Genomic DNA, 19904 nt, shown 5'->3' with positions numbered 1-19904 from the left:
TTTTATAAAACTAAAACATTCAAGGTAATTTAACATAATTAATAATTATACCTAGTGCAACATATTCTACATACTTACAACTATTTACATATTATTATAATTTAATTAAACTATACTAACTAAAACAGAGCAGTGGTGGCTCAGAGGTGAGACCTCGGACTTCGAATCGATAAGTCCGGGGTTCGAGACCGGGTGAGCGCGCAGGAAATAAAATGATTTTTCAATTTATCTGCGCATGTTGTAACATCACCACTGCTCGAACGGTGAAGGAAAACATCGTGAGGAAACCGACATGTCGAAGAATCAAAAGTTCGACGATATGTGTCATCCGCCAACCCGCACTTGGCCAGCGTGGTGGATTATGGCCTGTACCCTCATAGGAGGCCCGTGTCCCAGCAGTGGGAACATATATGGGCTGATGATGATGATGATGATGTACTAAAATTTTATCAAACTGTAATTTTGTTGCTGCAAAGTGTTTATTTGAGCCTGCTAATCTCAGACTGAAGGCTCCGATTTTAAATTATCTTTAACTTTGTATTTATTTTCATTAAAAATTATAATTTTCAATTTCTATTTAACATTATTTCATAATTAACATTTAACTTTAGCCTAGTGTTGTGATAATGATTTGCTCTAACATGAATATGAGTTCCATTTTGTTATAAGTTTTGTAAATAGGCTTAGCTGGCCTAGGTTTTTGTAAAAAGTAGGTATTAAGATTTTATAAATTCAGTTTTATCGTTGGTTAAAGGTGCGTGTAGTTAAAAGACCTCTTTCATATTTACTGCCATCAGCTATAATTTTTAAAGAGTAGATAATTAAATAAATGAATCATCTGCCAACAAGTGTGGTTAGCCGGTGGTTTATTTATGGAATGATTTATAATTTACTTGTTATAAAATATGTTATAATCAGGTTATAGATTATATTCATTCGTGTATAAATGGTGTATATAAGTGCTTTTTTTGATTTGTCCGAATCCAGTAGCATAGGTATCCTTTTGCTTTGGGTATAACGTAGACAGAGAATATGGGTGTGCTTTCTAGGGTGTTTCTAGGCGTGAATGGACGCTTCGAGGCAACAAAACTCGGCTCCGAGCAACAAAATGATCGGTTAACTTGTCAACAGATTAAAAAGAAAAGATATTCTTTGAACTGTCACTGTCAATGTCTACCTAACGTGAAGGCTCGTGAACCAGTGAAGGTGAAGCAAGCGTCAATTCAAGAAAAGTAGTCACCCAAATTGTAAAGGTGGAAGCGGGATTTAATGTCAACGTCTTGTGCCTTTTTATTTGTGAATCTTCTGGACGTTTACTCTTTTTATAAGCTGATAAATATTAGGTCCCCAAAGTATTAAACCAACGCAAACATGCATTATTATAAGCCTATAGCAATACTTATTGTTTTGGTAAGCACAATTTCTTTGAATAGCTTTTGCATCGATCTCATTTTGTACACGTATATAAATACGTGTTTGTTGATTTTATGGTCCATTATTTATGAATTAATAGTAGTTAATTATGTAAAACATGTTATATTTCAGATCTGTCACACTTTTTATAACCCGACCGATAGTGGTGCTGTACAAATTACACAGAGTAATTTAGATATGGTTCTAGGTAAAGCCGCACATAATTGTGTTGATTGCTTACGTTTCTTTAATTTTAACTGTATTAAAAATTGAAAATTATGTTGTAGCTTCCAATGAGGTGGTTTTTATAAACTTTTATGCTGACTGGTGTAAATTTAGCAATATGCTGATGCCCATATTTGATGATGCGGCGGACGAAGTGTCAAAAGCCGGGTATGATACCGGGAAAGTGGTTATGGGAAAAATTGATTGTGATAAAGAGCCAGCTATTGCTACTAGATTCCACATAACAAAGTATCCCACACTGAAATTGTTTAGAAATGGATTACCAGCTAAAAAAGAATACAGAGGTATGGTTAAAATCAATTTATATTGAAAAGTATTTCATAGGTATATAGATGACAATTAAGGCATACATGTAAATTGGTTTTTGTTTTAAAAGTAATGGAAATAATTTACATAGATAACACTTGAATTGTTAAATTATATATTCACTTTCATTAGTTAAAAATAATTGACATTAAGTATAACATTTTATATTATTTATACATATAAATAATTAGAGTACTCACTTACCATTAATGCCTTTCATTCTATTAAATCACAGGACAACGGTCAGTTGAAGCGTTTGCAGAATTCATCAAAAAGCAGCTTACTGATCCCGTTATAACTTTTGGAGCGTTGAAAGAGCTTCATAACTTGGCTGAAGACAAGAGACACATCATTGGTTACATGGACAGAAGGGATCAACAAGAGTATGAGGTTTTGAGGAAGGTGGCTGCTTCTCTGAAAGATGAATGCCTGTTCCATGCTGGCTTTGGTGATGCATCTCAACAAATGCATCCTCCAGGTATTTATTTGTAGTAGAAGCTGTTAATGTTGTGATTAGATATAGTAATAGTTGTGATTTTGTTGTTTAAACTGAATTAATTGCTATAATATCATGCCTTGTGTTATTATGTCTAAATGTTACATGTATTCTCCAACTATTATTTTCTTCATATTCAAATTGATAAGTATAGTATTTTGTTTAAACAGCAACAATATGCTATAATGAACAAGAACTTGTTTACATTGCATATTAAACTATATTTCAGGTCAGCCCATAGTTGTGTTCAGGACAGATAAGAAAACATCAAATGAGCCTGATGAAACCTATACAGGGTCTTTGCTCAATTTTGACGAGCTATACAGTTGGGTACAAAAGAAATGCATACCTCTAGTTAGGGAGATCACATTTGAAAATGCGGAGGAGCTTACAGAAGAAGGCCTGCCGTTCCTTATTCTTTTCTATCATCCAGATAAACATGAAAGTATTAAGAGGTATAAAGAAATTGTTGCAAGGGAATTGGAATCTGAGAAACGTAAGTATTATATTGTACTATCTGCTTGTATTGTAAGTTTGTCAAACTTTTGCATTTATCATCCTAATTGAGGAGAAAAATGAAACCTAATATTATAATCCATTTGCCTATATTCAACTTTGTTTAATGACTAATGTATAAATACATCATGGTATAGATGTAATAATTTTTATTCACAGCAAAAGGTAATGTTTAAATAGTTCAATTTATATGAATGTAACATACAAATAGATTATATCAAATTGTGATTACCACATTGAATAAAAGCTAAAATATGACATATGTTTCATATTTGGGTGGAAATTGGAAAGTACATAAATTGGCAGCAATTTATTATTTAACTTAAAGTAGACACTTGAGATAAAAATCCCACAGAATTAGATAAGCAATACAATTGAATATTCAAGTTTTTTGTTTCTACTTACTAGTCACAATAAACACAATAATTATCAATTATGTCTGGATTATTTTGTGGTTAGTGTGGTGGTTTGACATTTTGATTACAGATAACACAATTAAAATATCATACTTTTCATTCAAGAAACTTTACTATGGTCATTTCTATTTCAACAAATTGCAGAAGTACTTTTAAGAACAAGAATATTGGTACTTCTGTTGTTTAACATACAGCTATTTTATCTTAAGAAAATGTTATTATAACATTCTCAAAAACTTTCCTATGAGTATATACATACTATCAAAATACATATTTTTAACTTGGTTGTACATTTTATTTCAGAAAATGTGAACTTTTTGACGGCTGATGGAGTTAAATTTGAACATCCCCTGCATCACCTTGGCAAATCAGTGGCCGATTTACCATTAATTGCTATTGACTCATTTAGACATATGTATCTGTTCCCCGATTATAAGGATATGGAAAAGCCTGGAAAGTTGAAGGAGTTCCTGCAAGATCTGTATTCCGGAAAGTTGCACAGGTAATATATAATTTTGTTTTTATATTGATTGTTTTGAACTTAAAACTAAATACTGATATATTATATACTGATGAATAATCACACTTATTTAAAGCTGTGTTTTTGTTGGTTACTTTTTAAGTGACTTAATATTATCTGTATCTCCTTATCAGACAATGTAACAAAGAGACAGTTGTATTTGTGTTCCAAGATAAGCAGATAAAATAAGAATGATTTGTAAAGTAGCAATCATATCAGATGGATTTAAGTATATAGTGAATTAAATTGTATATCATTTTAAAGTATCAAACTTCCCAACTATGCGATCTTCTATCTAAATAAATATTATAAAACTGAAGAGTTTGTTTGTTTGACCACGCTTATCTCAGAAACTACTGGCCTGATTTGAAAAATTATTTTTGATAGATAGCCCATTTATCGAGGAAGGCTATAAATATAGGCTATATATCATCACTAAGGCCAACAGGAGAGGAGCACAGCAGGGCATGCTTTCTTTTAAACATAATACATAATTTATAAGTAAACATAGTCATTATTTATTTTAATACATACATATTATAAATTATTATAGAAACATGCATTTTATACACTAGGAAAATACAATGAGCCGCACAAGATTATTGTTTCTATCTTCAGCATATATTATTTAATGTTAAAACATGTGGGATCAGTCTGTAATACATCTATATAAAGCCAAATTTAGAAATTCGTTAATACATATATAATAATTGAATCTTGAACATTATTTTTATTTTTCCAGAGAATTCCATTATGGCCCTGACAATCCTCAAGTTTTATTGAACGCAGAAGTGAAAGTAACTACACCACCTGAATCTACTTTCAAGAAATTAGCTCCATCCAAAAATAGATACACTCTACTCAGGGACGAATTATAAGGCCATTTTACATTTTATTAGTAATTAATAATTTAATTTCACTGTAGCACGTTTTTTTTTCTTTTCTTTTCACCGAATGGGTTTTAATTTTATTTGTGAATGCTCAATTGAAAGAATAGAAATATTCAACAATGAAATATCTGTGTAATTATTGTTTTTCATAAACAAGCTATTCCTATGTTTTACATAGAGCTATTATTATTACTACATATTGTATTTTCTTAATGTTTCCATTTTATTTTATTTTTATTTAATTCGTGCAATTATGTATTAAAATTTCATAAAAATTCATGAAATTGTGAGTAACTATATAGTTACTAAGTATAACTAACTATACTTAGTATATTTTGTGGTAAACCTTACTAGTGACGTCAATTGACGACTCGAAATCATTTCTTGAAATTTATTATATAACAAAACATATTTAAAGTAGGTAGTAAATATATCTCATTAGGCTTTTAAAAAAACCGATCATGGAAATGTAAATTTTGCAATTTTTCATGCATTTCTTTGCCTTCCCTTTTATTAAAATATAAAGTTTAAGGACGTAAATAAGCCATTTCCTCTAAAGTAAATATGTAACAGATTATTAACTCATTCTTATTTACTTATCTGTAATTTTTAATATTCAGTGAAAAAAGCAGTGTCAAAATTTAAATCATTTAAGCTGTATTTGTATGAAAAAAAATTAATATATTATTATAGAAGTATGCATATATATTTAATTTATTTTCATTTTATATAAAATATCAAGTTAAGAAGCCAGGTATAGCACTTAATTAAGTCTAAGAAGTATGCACTATATGTTTGTATCCATAAAGATAAGGGAATATTTCTGCACATATTAATAAATTGCATTTAATTATCTGTTTATTCTTTATATTATCTGTGGAGTTTTGATATTTCTTTTTCATATATATTTACTCATAACTATAATACTATTAATTCATTTCTATTGAATAACTTTTAATCTCTTCTGCTTTTGTATCCTAAGTATGTATATATAATTATATACAGTTGGACTTATAAATCAAGATTTATAAATGTTAATATTTAGACTTTTGATTATGACTAGCTTGGTTTCAATACATTCTTACAACTACAATTTCCCCCATTGTTAGTAAATTTTCGGGAATTTTTTACAAATACCAACAATTTTTTAACTTTGGAAGCATACTGAATTGTATATAGTCTTGATTCAAAAATAACAGTAAATTGTTAAATCAAATAAACGTAAAAATCTTAAAGGCTAAAAGATGTACAATAGTACAATAATTAATAATAAACTTAACGATGAAATAAAGAGTATATTGTTAAGGTACTTATATTTAATGTTCGTTTAGTAAAGGAACTGCAGTATGTGTATATTTTAGTAAAATATGTGTTTATATTTCTGTTATATCAATTTCATAAGACACAATATACTTAATAATTTATCTTTTATAAGTTTCGCAGTGCGCACATCTCATTAATTATTTTTATTAGCAATATAGTGAAATTTAATGCAAGAATGTTTGGTTGTTTGTACACTTATAGTTTTTTGTCTTCAAATGCGAGTTTACATATGGAATTATATTTTCCTTAATGTAAATCAACAAATCTGGTATGAAATTGGCTCTAATATTAAAGTTGTATTAAAATTGTGTCCATTTATTTATGTATAATATTTTGCATGATATTATTCATATTAAGTATAAACTCGCGATTACTCGAGTACAGGTTACAGTATACAACAATGTAAAATATATTTTTTTTTGATTATTCACAAAATAAGAAAAAATGACGCAGATGTATGTGAATCATCCCGCAAAATCTATAAACTGCGCCTAATTTGCCATAAAAATTGGGATACTAGGTACAATTTTTTCTCTTTAAAATTAAGAATTGCTTACCATAATATATAACACTTAGGATTATAGTTTAAATGACGTACGAAATGTACAAATTTGTTATAAAACAAATGTATTAGAAATTTGATATTACTGCCTCAAACCAACAACAGAAGACTATAAATGTAAATAGGTATAATGTACCTAATTACTAACTTAGTAATATAATTCATATTATGTGTAAATGATTGTACAAAATGTATGTTTTGTGAATTGTGTAATTATTAAATTTTTCAAGCCTAATCGTTGTTTATTTGTAAAAATTACGTTTTCAGCTATAATACGTATAAAACTTTTTCACAAGTTCCATGCTTGTGATTTGGAAGCAACTTATCTTTCAAGTTGTTCATAACATGTTTCAATGATATCTAAAATATAAAAATAAAACGCTATATTTGTTACTTAGGAAATTTCGAGAACACCTGAACCGATTTAGTTAATTCTTTTTTTGTAACATTCCTACCACGGGCGAAGCAGGGGCTGACCGCTTATAAATAAGAAGTATACCTAGATACCTTTTTATTACTATAATATCATTGTAATCCATACTAATATTATAAATGCGAAAGTAACTCTGTCTGTCTGTCTGTCTGTTACTCAATCACGCCTAAACTACTGAACCAATTTGCATGAAATTTGGTATGGAGATATTTTGATACCCGAGAAAGGACATAGGCTACCTTTTATTGCGAAATATGTTCCACGGGCGAAGCCGGGGCGGACCTCTAGTTTGTAATATATGTTTAAAAACTTCTTGGTTTATTCATCTATGTAATATTATGTATAGAACTTTAGAAAAGAGGGCCTTCAGCGCTTTTTGCCGTCACAGTCAAATTATTTTCAAACTTTACAATAAAAACGTTTGCAATTCAAAGCAAAAGATATTTAAGTCTTTACTGCCTCTCGTATACCATCGGAATAATTAATTAATGATAATTGAACTTGGCCAAACTTACAAACCTTCGCTTCTGAAGTCTGAACTCAAGATGGCGCTGCAAGGCTTATCTGCGCTACGAGTTCACTTAATTAAACAATTATATATTTAGGAAAGTTTTGATTTTTTTATTGTTTGTCGGTTAAGGATTAACTCAAATTTATTTGTCTCAACTTAAAACGTATTTTTCTCATTTATTATCTATATATAAATCTTAGATTAAAATAAATAGTTAGATAGATAGTGTTTTGTTTTAGTTTTGTGTCGTTTTGAATTTTGATACGATATTAGATATACTTAATTCACTTATTTTTGTTTAGATTCTATAAGGAAAACAACTACCTACATACTAAAATTGCATACCTCTTAGATTACAAAATAAAAGGCTCTTAAATATTGCCGCGTGTCCCATAGTGCTATAAACCGTGCAATTTTTTTCCGCTTAAAATAAATTTAACTAAAATGACGAGGGTCGTTCAACGGCGTCAAATGTGTCATTAAGGATATCTCTTACGACCGGACTGTTGTGTAAAACAAACTGTGTTCGGGACATCGTTTTTGCTTATGGATCGTTTTAGGGGTTCGAGTCGTGACGGTTGGAGTGACAGTTTTGGTTCCCGAGTTTCTTTTACTTTAAAAATAGTCAAAGTGTCTAATTAGTATTTTTAAGCGTTTCTTTGAGTAGTAAACTATAAAAACTATCACAGTCAGTGTTATTCAAGTGATTGAAGACGTTATTAGTGATTAACAAGCGTAAATAAAAAACAGCTGAGTAACAGCTGATTTTACGACTACCGACAACTCTGCAGTAACTGTGAGTAAATAAATCTACGAGTAAATTACGGGGGATAGTGGTTGTGATCTCTGTTTATCACAGAAAGTTAATCGATTCTATACGTGAGTGAATAAAATCAAATAGCAATAACTGTATCTGCAAATTTCATTGCAAACGCAATAAAATAGTGATCTAAATTAAGTATATCGCCCTCTACTGCATTAATCAATAACTAACTTCATTGATCGATACGGGGCTTAAAATGCCTAACAACAAGTGCCCTAGCTGCGGGAAATTTTACTCTCCAACAACAGATGGCGCTAAGTGTTTTAAATGCAGTCACCTGTACCACAAACAATGTATAAGCCCCAAATCACGACTCAATGGAAAATGGTTATGCAAAACATGCAAAGACTCGTCTCCTAAATCAGCGGAACCTGAATGCTCGCAAGATGTGGGGAGCGGAGATATTTACGTGGATGCCCCGATGCAGGCCCATGATTCCCTCTCCAGCTCTCTTGCAGAGGAAATGAAACTTTTGCGCACCGAACTTTCTAGTTTTCGTCAGGAAATGACGAAGGTCACAATGGTTATGGCAGAGTACAATAAGAGACTCGACGGATTTGAAGAGCGATTGGAGCGAATGGAGTCAGATTACTCAGTAAACAAACCGATTAGTCAACCTAGTAATGATATAGTTGAAAGCATTGAATCTCTTAAGCATCAGTTGAACGATTCTGAGCAGCGTAATCTGATGAATGATGTTGAAATTACCGGCTTTCCAGAAACTAAAGGCGAAAACCTATTACATTTGACTATAACAATAGCACATAAAATTGGTCTGTCTTTGGAAGAGAAGGATATTGTAAATGCGTATCGTGTCGGTCGGCAAAACGGATTGGATATGAGTAGCGACCGTAGCTCATCTGGGCGTCCGCGCCCCATCATAGTGAAACTGACCCGGCACCATCTGCGTAACGAGTTATTGCGTGCGGCGCGCGTGCGCCGCGGCGCTGATAGCGGCGGGCTAGTCGCGGGAGAACCGCGCCGCTTCTATATCAACGAGCACCTAACGCGCAATAACCGTAGGTTATTCCATCTGGCGCGGGAGCAACAACGCGCCAAAGGCTGGAGTTATGTCTGGACCCGGCGTGGCCATATATATGCAAGACGCGACCAGCACTCTAAATACCATATAATATCCTCCGAAGGTGATATAAATAAGGTTTTTGGTCAAAGCTAGGTTTGGGCTTACTGATACTCAATATATGTATTTTAAAAGTAATTACCTATCCATCGGTATTCATGATTTCAATTTGTTTGTTTCTGTGGTTTGCATATAGCTGCATTTTACGCGTACTTTTTGTAATATTTCATTATGTTATTATTATACATAGTGTTAGATGTAAATCGTACAAACGTTGTAAGATTATAACGTTAATGTTTCATGAAACAGCCAGCCATGTAAAGCATCCTTATTTAACATACGTAATATTGTGTCGTGTTTTTCTTCTTATAAAAATATATTATACGTGTTATTACGAAACTTTCCCATTGTTCAATTTAAACATCTATTGGCTAGTTGCATTTTTAAACACTCATTGTATGAAAAATATTACATGTTTAGTGTTATGTTTAATGTATAGATTTAGTTTCTCAATATTATTTAATAAATGTTTTCTTTTAATATTAAAATTGAATCATTGTAAAAAAGGGGAGTATAGGGAGCATCATAAAGTTAATTTTGAGATCGAAATACCGCTTCGCTTAAATACTTACTTGCAAAAGATTATGGGACAACTTGTTTTTAATTTCGTAAAATTTGTTATAATAATATGTAAATCTAGATGTCTTTGCTATGCGATTTATATAATCTTATTCTTCACGCAGTCGGATTTATTGAGGTGTGTCAATTGTTTCCCGAGTTTAAAAGAATATGTTCCTTGTATTTTACATTTTATTTTTATATTTAATTCATTAAATATCTTAATGATGTCTTTTTTAATGCTTCTACTTGTCTCTTCTAGTATAATTATAGTTTGTGTGTACGTTTTAAAGTTTAATTATAATATATTATATTTAATTTATTTGTGTTTCTTATATTTATACATTTGCAATAACAATGAACAACAAAAATAAATTTAAAGTTGGTCTTCTGAATCCTGGTTCTTTGGGTACGAGGCATGATGAGTTTCTGGTGGCAATGGAGCGCCATAAAGTAGATGTGATGGCTATCAACGAGACTTGGCTGAGGGATGGCGAGGAGGGGCGCGCTCCGGCTGTGCCGGGCTACAGGTTACGCCACGTTCCTCGGCCACTCACTCTCCGTTCTCGAGGTGGGGGAGTTGGTTTTTATATTAAAATTGGTACGTCGGTGAGAGTTACACCACATCCGCTAGCGCATGGCGTAGAACAGATGTGGCTTAAGATTAACTTAGGTGGCGAGAACATCGTGGTCGGTACTGCTTATCGCCCTCCCTGGTTGGATATTAATTTGTTCCTAGATGCGCTTACTGATTCTATTGGTTCTTTTGTGTGGTGTGACAGCCTTATTCTCGTAGGGGATTTTAATATCAATCTCTTGGAAGGCGACCATATAAACTGTATTAAACTAAAAAATTTTCTTCAAAGTGTCAATTTAACGCAACATGTATCACAGCCGACTCATTTTACACGGTTAAACCAAACTTTATTAGATGTAATATGCACAAATGTTCCTGTAAGTAATTTAACGGTAGACCACATAGAGGAACTCAGCAGCCATGCTTTTGTTTCATGCACATTCAATATTTATAAGAATAAAGCTAAACCTAAATTTATCACTTTCAGGCCTATAGCGAACATTAACATAGATAACTTTAATCAGTCTCTGAATAATATCGATTGGTCATTTCTGTTCTCTTTTCATAACGTGGATGAAATGGTTAACATGCTGACTTCATATATCATATCTCTTTATGATATATTTGCACCTAAGAAAAGGATTTTCGTCAAGACGAAACGGCCGCCCTGGATTACACAGAACATTAAAAAAATGTTCCAATTACGCGATGAGGCTAGAATTAGAGCGCGTCTCACTAAGGAGGATGCACACAAACATTATTACAAGGATTTAAAAAATTTCACCAGCTTAGCTTTAAATCGTGAAAAACAGGCTTACTTTAATTCATACATTAATTCTAATTCAAACAAACCTAAGATCATGTGGAAACACATAAGAGACAATGTTACCATCAATTCTAAAAAGGATTCACTGTTACCCTCTCATCTCAATAATCCCAATATGTTAAATAGCCACTTTCTAAATGTCCCTGGTAAAGCCCAATTACATCTTTCCTTATTAACATATTATGAATTTAATCGACACAGTGATGCTATTTTCAATTTTACGAACGTAAATGAGTCATTGGTGTTGAGCACTTTAAAGGAACTAAAGTCTCAAGCTATTGGAATTGATGACATATCTTTAGACATGTTTAAATCCACTTTACCTTCTACCTTACCGATACTAACGCATATTATTAATGAATCTCTGAACACTGGCATCTTCCCTGGTTTGTGGAAAAGTGCTCTCGTTCGTCCTGTACCGAAAACCAATAATCCACAAGACCTGAAGGACCTTCGGCCAATAAGTATACTGCCTTGCCTTTCCAAGGTTATTGAAAAAATAGTGTATAAGCAGTTAATGAAGTTCTTAGAGACCAATAATATCCTCCCAGATCGTCAGTCTGGTTTTAGAAAAAACAAAAGTACTGCAACAGCCATAACGGACGTAGTAGACGATATATTATCGGCTCAAGATGAGGGCAAAGGTACTTTCCTGGTATTACTGGACTACACGCGAGCATTTGAAACCATAAACGTGCCTTTGCTGCTATCTAAACTCACTTATTACGGTTTAAGCTCATTGACCGTAAAGTGGTTTAATAGCTACCTATCGTCACGTACTCAGACTGTTTCCGTTGCAGAGGAGGATGGAAGAACAATGCTCTCTGAATGTGGAGCGGTAACACGAGGAGTGCCTCAAGGATCTATTTTGGGGCCCCTCTTATATATACTGTACAGTGCAGACATAGTGACGCGAATAAAATCGTGTCGGTACCACATTTATGCAGATGATGTACAGTTATATATTTCATTCCGCCCACATGAGACGCAAGTTGCAGAAGAAAAGCTGAATTCAGATTTGGATTCAATACGAATATGGTCGGAAAATAACTCCCTTGTTCTCAACCCCAATAAGACCAAATATATGATACTCGGAACCCCCTCTACTGTCAAAATAATAAAAAATAAGCTGCCATCAGTATTTTTATGCATAGACGGGGTACCTATACAGCGTGTTGAGGAGGTTAGAAACCTGGGCATCATTTTTGATGAGAATCTGAGATTTGAGAAGTACATTAGCATTACAGCAGCTAATTGTTTCTATAGGCTTAAGGTTTTATATCGCATCAGACAATATATTGAACCCAGTCTCAGACTCAAATTATGTGATAGTCTAGTTCTATCAAAGTTCAATTATATGGATGTTATGTATGGACACCGGTTATTAGGTCGCACAAAACGTGTAATCCAGCGAGTGCAGAACGCATGTGCACGGTTCTGCTGGAATGTCCCACCGAGGGATCACATCACGCCCTATCTTAATAATGCGCGATGTCTAAACATGGAGCACCGCAGGCAATTGCACTTTGCATCCCTTCTCTTTGGTGTTGTCAAAACAGAATCGCCTCACTATCTGTTCGAAAAACTTATCTGGAGGAGTGAACAAAACACCAAATACAACACCAGGGATGCACACAAACTCCTCGTACCCAAACACCATTCCGCTTGTTTTAAGGGTAGCTTTAAATATAACGCCACTAAATGCTGGAACAACTTGCCACCACCGTTACGGAATCTACGAACACTATATACTTTCAAATCTAAATTTAAAAGTATATTATTAGCTCACCAAATCCAGTTTTAGTGGTATTTATATATATTAAATTTACGTGAAAATTGTCCTGAAATATTTATTATTTGTGTATTTATTCTATAAGTTATTATATCTCATTTATTTTATTTTTTTTTTTTTTGTGTATTTATGTATATTGTATATATGTAAACCTAAGTTACTCCTTTCGTCCCAACTCGAAGCCTTCATAATTATAAAGGGGGGCACTGAAAAACAGCGCTGGCAATGTTCCAGAACGTTGCAGCATATGCTGAGCTGTCTCCTTTTTGTCAGGATCGTATGACACACCTTAATAATAATACTGATTGTCAATTTTATTTTCTCTACGTGCTTTTTTTTATGTTATTAATTTTAGTGTTATTGTTGCTATTTTCTTGTCGTGGTGCTTTCTTATTTATCTCTTACGGTTCTTTATGTTTTATATGTGTGTGTGTTGTGCTGTCCTTGATAAATAAATGTTTCTTTCTTTCTTTCTTTCTTTCTTATGTAGGGCAATTTCGGCTGTCACTGACTAAAAGAGCGGCGTTTGAAAACCACCGCTGCGCCACGGGGAGTCCTCGATCAGCAGAATTCTAGTAATTTCTATTTTTTACATCGTGCGTAATTTCTCGTTTATACTATTATCAATAATCAATTAATTTGGGTAATAATAGGGAGATCTTTTTTAAATAAAGATGCTTTGTGAGTATAAGGTTAAAAATAGTATCCACGGTATCCTTAATTTTCATTAGGTAAGTAGGTAAGTAGGTACCTATGCCTGGATATTTGAATTAAATCAAAACAATCATACAATTTATATTCATACAAATAAAATGCATTGAAATTTCATATTATGTATTGAGACACAAAAAATTTTTTTTTGTTTCAATTTTAGTTCCATCGAACCCGCTCAGACTAAAGGAATAAAAAATGGAAATTTGCGCGTTGATGCTCATAAAATACTTGATAAAGTGTCAAATCTCATATATCATAAAAAGTTGCATCTTTTTATAATAGCAATACAATGAAGATACAAAAACGTCAACTTTGACAAAGGTAGTCCGTGCGAACCTGCGCCAGGTTCATTGTAACAACAGGTACTTCAAGTGATCTTGTTACACTTTCATTGACGATGAATTCACTCCTTTACAGATAAATGCGAAATAGCAGAGTTCCGATCAGATAACACCAACGTCCGCATTTATACAGAATTAAATACTCGTGTAATCCTACCCTGGTTGTCTGAACTAGGAATCAATGCAAGTTCTCTACTTCACTAGACCGGTAGCAGGTTTGAAGATCGTGCAGTATAACCAGCAATTACAATTTAATCAAATAATTACGCAGGACATAGCGAATCTAAGAACATGTATAGCTTGCTATTTTGTCATTATTGAAATTGCGGTCCGCTTCGCATTTAATTTTGCCATGGCTTCCACTTACGTAGGTAGGTACCTACGTCTTGTAAATAGCAGTTGTAAATAAGCATCGCCAATTTCATGCCGGATAGAGATTGTTATTAGGTTAATAAGTATGGCCTTCCGATACACTCATAAATATTGTCAGTCACTTTATTACAATTATGAAATATGATCCAGTGGAATAAATATATCTAGGCAAGTTACTTAATAACATAAAATAATAAAATTATGTCGAACTTGTAACGTCGAACCTATGTCATTCTAATGAACATTCTACGTATTGTATTTTTCTGTTTCCTTTGTTAATAAGGTGGTAAATGGTTAAACTAGTTATGTAAGTAGGTATGTTATGGCGATTTAAAGTGCCTCTAGAAGAAGTCGAGTTGAATGAATAATTGTTTGATTAGGAGTTTGAGTTTAATTTTGAAGTTTGAAGAGAAATTTTTGAAAAAAAAAAGAAATAAATTTTGAGTCTTGGAAATCTTTTTAATCAACTTAAACTAAAAGAGATGTTCAATGTATATTCACATTTCACACATATTATATCTAATTGCATTCCAGTATTTTTTATTCCGCTGCATCTCGCGTGGGTGCTGTTCCGACCGCCACAATGGACGAAACTCGACACCATCTCGTCGGTACTTTGTAAGAAGGATTCATTCAGGGCGCTCTGCAAAAGACAGGAAGTGAAGGACAACGTGCGATAGAACCAATTACCCGCCCTCGATATATGAAACCAGTAATTAGTGTAAAATATACTAGCAGAGCGGAAGCGTGATGCTGGTAGGTACGCCGGACAATCTGCGTAACTTCGAATGGTAATGGTGTGGAAAGCGATCTATTGCAAATTTTGTTCATGTTTTTTTAATCTACCTATGTTATGAGCGTGTATTTCAGTTATAATTTGAATTTTTATTATTTTTTTAGTTTTCTTTTATGTAGGTGTAGTTTCCTGTTTTGGAGTCTTGAGTACCTACTTATTACTTAATACCTGAATATCAATTTTAAATTACTTAGTACTTTTTACTGGGTATTATCAAGAAAGGCTTACCTACCTACCTAATTATAAAAGCTCAAAGCATGATAATAATGTATACCTAACACACGCAACATCATCTTCAAGTGGAAAGAAAGTGTGATAACATTGTGCTATTTGCTAACCGATCACACCTTATTCCTACAACTAAATAGACGAAGGGATACGAGGTAGGTACCTACTGTTTAAAGATATCTACTTACCCCAATTATCCTGAATACTGGAAAAATTACCTGTTCGAAATATAATTTTACTTAATTTAGTATCGATTTTATTAGATAACAAGTGCCTCTAATTCATTAACAGTTGTAATATGTCATTTTATCATCCATTGAAATGAGCCGACCTTTCGGCTGTCTTGTCCTGCTGGGACATAAGCTTTTTTGCATGGCATGTCGTTAACAAAAACACAGTAGCCCTTAGATTTATGGCGTGAGGAGACGATCATAGCGCATTAGTAGTTAGTATTGTCCACTGCATGTGTTCGTTTTGTTCAAAAAGTCCGGCTTTGAGCAGCACAGTAGCTTGCCGATCTTTTGTGCTCTTCGCTTACCAATTTAAGCGCTCGTACAGCACTTTATTATTAAAGTAACTGATGTACACAATTGCTGTAACAGCGCTTTAGTATCCTCTGTGAATTCTTTAGCAAGGTATTGTTCTATTTAGCCATAAACATGTCGACAGGTTCTTGCACTTGTAACTGGTAATGATTACGGGTGCTAGGGTGCCTTACAGTAGCTGCGTATTTCTTAGAATGTCTTTTAACGATAGTTGTAAAATTTTATTGAACTGAGCATGAACAATTATGTATGAAGTAACTTTTTTGGACATTGATTTGGATAAAAATACTTACCTAGTTATGTAATAATAATTAGATATACTTAGCATATGATAACATTTAGATTTAGATTTAACAATATAAATGTCAGTTCACGAAGTTGTTTCACTGAATTGAAGATAATTTTCAGAATCAGAAATCAAGACATGCCTGTGACTGTAGACAGCGGCGCTTAGAAAAATAAAAATATTAAAGGTTGGATGAAAGAAAGGAAATGTTCTCTAAGAGAGCGGTGTTCGTTGAAACAAAAGCAAGAGAACGATTTAACAAACTGCCATATTTTAACAACGTGTAATTAAAGGTTTGGCTCCGCTCGAATATGCATAAATCATGCGTCTGCCGCGAACTGCCGACCGAAATAGAGAAAAAATTAAAAACTTTAAGCCTGGGAGTTGGAGAAATATAATAACTATTCCCAACGTATGCTGTGTAGATAAGATTTGAATCGATTTAAATCGACGCTTTAATACTTGATTCGTACTTTATGTTCCTATGTGGAAGTTATTTTCTAATTAAGAATGTTGCTGGATATGCTCACGAAAGTTAAATTACTGTTTTTGGTTATTAGAAATTTAATTATTTTCAGTATTCGTTACTATAATTAAGACGGTCGAGACAATGTTAAAATCATTGTGCAAGAAGGTACCTATAGGTAGATACGATTACATTTTACACAACGAAAAAATCCCTTATCGATGGGTATTTAATATTTTATATGGAGAAATCATTTGGGCTCTACATAATGTAAATCGAAATCTGTGTAATTCTTTGAGTTTATTAGAAATGCAAAAATGATGTGTTTTTCATTTTGATTAATTACCAAGTGTAAAATATAGAGTAGGTAATTCTTGTGTCAGATCAATTGTAGATATCTAATTTTATCATCTACTTTTCAATTAGGTAAGTATGCTTCCTGATTTCTTACTTAAAAAATACTGATAAGACACAAAATGATTTTGCAGTTTTCAATACGTTAACTACCTACCTAAATATTCTTCTCTATCGGCCGTAGCCCACTTTTTTATATATTGTGACTCAATTTAAAAAGAAAGGAAATTTCAAATTGCAAATGTGTATTAACATTTTATGTCTTATATTATATCTATTATTTTACGAAGTTTTGATCTACATCTATTTTGACTCTATGACTCTACATTGTTATTTGACGTCATAACTCAAGCTTTATAATATAATTTATACTTTAATTTATAAATATAGAATATTATCGTTAATAAATATTATCGACCATATCGATCAGGTTTACAAATCAGTTATTCAAGTTTAGATATGAGTCACAAAGAAAAAGCTGCGGCTTTTCCTTACAAGAGCTTTATAAGCTCATAATTCACGGGCGGAGCGGGGTGTGGCGGAGGCTGTGCTCGCGCGGGCCGGGGAGGGTGCGCGCGCGCGGACCCACGGGTCCTAGAGGGGCGCGGGGCGAGGTGACAACCGCTCGTTACGTCTATCCCAAGGCAGTTATTAAAAACGTCTCGGCGCGAACGGTGCGCCGCCCTGTAATTATCCAGTTGGTTCTCGCGCTGTTGTCACCACCGTCACCGGATATGCAATATATGGAACCGCCTGCGCAACAGGTACGTCCGCGTACGCCCTCTATGTTTAGGTACTCGTTTCTGTTTGTCATGTGAAAAATAATTAGAATTTTAGCTCACGTTTGCCTACTTTACAGGGAAAATCAAGTGCCTTATTAGAACCTGTACTTATTGATAATTTTATTTCAGATGGTAATGATGAGTGGCTACGGCTGCGGGTATGGGCGCAGTGACGCCATATCCCCTGCATCCGACCTTTCGTCGTGCAGCAGTGCTTCTTCAGGGGCATGGTGTGGCTCTACTTGGCGGGAGCTTCCACCTTACTCCCAGTACCCCGCTTACTGGCCAACTACCACTGTGACTGAGGATGCGAGAGAACTACAACGTCGTTGCGCCAAATGCCGCTGCCCCAACTGCCTAACTGAAGCCGCCGGTTTTGGACCGAACTACGGAAAGGATGGTGCGAAGCGCGAACACGTGTGTCACGTTCCCGGTTGTGGAAAAGTGTACGGGAAAACATCTCACCTCAAAGCCCATCTCCGTTGGCACACCGGTGAACGACCATTTGTGTGCAACTGGCTATTTTGTGGAAAGCGATTCACACGCTCGGATGAATTGCAACGCCACTTACGCACACACACGGGAGAAAAGAGGTTCGCGTGTCAGCTATGCACTAAGCGTTTCATGCGTTCCGATCATCTTGCGAAGCATGTGAAAACCCACGCAAATGGCTCCAGAAAAGCAAAAAAGCCCAAAGAGGATGAAAAAATGGATACGAAACCCGCTGAAGAAAAATGTGAACAGCCAGTACAAGTAAGAAATGAAACCAATATTCCAGTGTCAGCTAACGTCGGAAGTTCAAACTACGGAACAGTGCCAGTTGCGAGTGCGCCTAAACAAATGTTGAATTATGCATCATCAGCACCCCATGTTCCCAATACGAATAACTTCCATAGCGGCGCAATGTTTAGCAATGGTGTTGTGTATGGCAGTGGCTGGTGTACGGATGTGCGCCAAGACACTTTATACCCTCGAGCACCAGCCAGGGATCCTCGCTTTTACCAGCAGTACGCACCATTAACTTATCAATGTGCTTCAAAGGATAACTACATGTTCCAAGGACATTATAGCCTACAACCACCAGTTGCCATCGGCCAATAGTGATCTTTCTTATGCGATGTGTTAATGACAATGTGTTTTAGTTAAATATGTTAATTTTTAGTTATTGTTAAGTTACCAATTATCTACAATGTGAATGTGATGTGCCTTGATAAATGATGTTATTTTTGTATTCTAAATAAACTTTATGAAATGAATCTGGGTTTAATTCTATGTCCTATTTCGCTTCTATTTTTAAATAGAACTTAATATTACACGTTTACAATCAAACATAATTTTATGCATTACATTAATATAAATACAAATAGTTATACATATATTTCAATTTAAATCACTGACTCTATGTAATTATTAAAGTAGTAAACAATCCTTTATCGAAAATCAATATATTCTTGTAAGATAAAAATCTAACAAGGAAGTAGTATCTAAAAAGATTTTGGTATATTGCATATTTACAAGAATAGGTATGAATTTTAATGTAAACAAAAGGAAATAATATTTAAATTGGAATTTCATTAACGAGTAATATGCGTGCTACGAAAGCTACGAAATACACGTAGCTGAGTTACGCACGTTTGATTAGTATATTGTGTTTTATGACAGTAATAACTT

The 19904-nt window shown here is 33.7% G+C and overlaps 2 protein-coding genes across 2 annotated transcripts; both read left to right on the top strand.

Annotated features, from left to right (window-relative positions):
* The first annotated feature begins 1194 nt into the window (after positions 1-1194).
* On the top strand, positions 1195-6923 carry ERp44 (Endoplasmic reticulum protein 44). The gene is made up of 7 exons (XM_090105496.1): positions 1195-1410; positions 1546-1621; positions 1701-1943; positions 2201-2443; positions 2691-2957; positions 3697-3895; positions 4656-6923. The coding sequence occupies exons 1-7, from the start codon at positions 1372-1374 to the stop codon at positions 4789-4791; spliced, it is 1203 nt and encodes a 400-aa protein (XP_089961622.1). The 5' UTR covers positions 1195-1371; the 3' UTR covers positions 4792-6923.
* A 10823-nt stretch (positions 6924-17746) lies between these two features.
* LOC149905769 (uncharacterized) lies at positions 17747-19447 on the top strand. The gene is made up of 2 exons (XM_090105123.1): positions 17747-18215; positions 18363-19447. The coding sequence occupies exons 1-2, from the start codon at positions 18186-18188 to the stop codon at positions 19332-19334; spliced, it is 1002 nt and encodes a 333-aa protein (XP_089961249.1). The 5' UTR covers positions 17747-18185; the 3' UTR covers positions 19335-19447.
* Positions 19448-19904: the final 457 nt, after the last annotated feature.

This window comes from Colias eurytheme, chromosome 9 (assembly GCF_061535395.1).
Source record: "Colias eurytheme isolate Ceu_HAF_F1 chromosome 9, ilColEury1 Martin Lab GWU primary, whole genome shotgun sequence".
Taxonomy (NCBI): Eukaryota; Metazoa; Arthropoda; class Insecta; order Lepidoptera; family Pieridae; genus Colias; species Colias eurytheme.
Note: the sequence above shows the minus strand (reverse complement) of the source record. Positions and strands in the feature narration are given on the sequence as shown.

What these genes read in the sequence shown, in the direction of transcription:
- ERp44 (XM_090105496.1), top strand. Translation starts at nt 1,372, where the DNA reads ATGCATTATTATAAGCCTATAGCAATACTTATTGTTTTG. An exon ending in TAATTTAGATATGGTTCTAG is followed by an intron (nt 1,622 to 1,700) that starts GTAAAGCCGCAC and finishes ATTATGTTGTAG; the next exon opens with CTTCCAATGAGGTGGTTTTT. An exon ending in GGAATTGGAATCTGAGAAAC is followed by an intron (nt 2,958 to 3,696) that starts GTAAGTATTATA and finishes ATTTTATTTCAG; the next exon opens with AAAATGTGAACTTTTTGACG.
- LOC149905769 (XM_090105123.1), top strand. Translation starts at nt 18,186, where the DNA reads ATGCAATATATGGAACCGCCTGCGCAACAG. An exon ending in TGGAACCGCCTGCGCAACAG is followed by an intron (nt 18,216 to 18,362) that starts GTACGTCCGCGT and finishes ATTTTATTTCAG; the next exon opens with ATGGTAATGATGAGTGGCTA.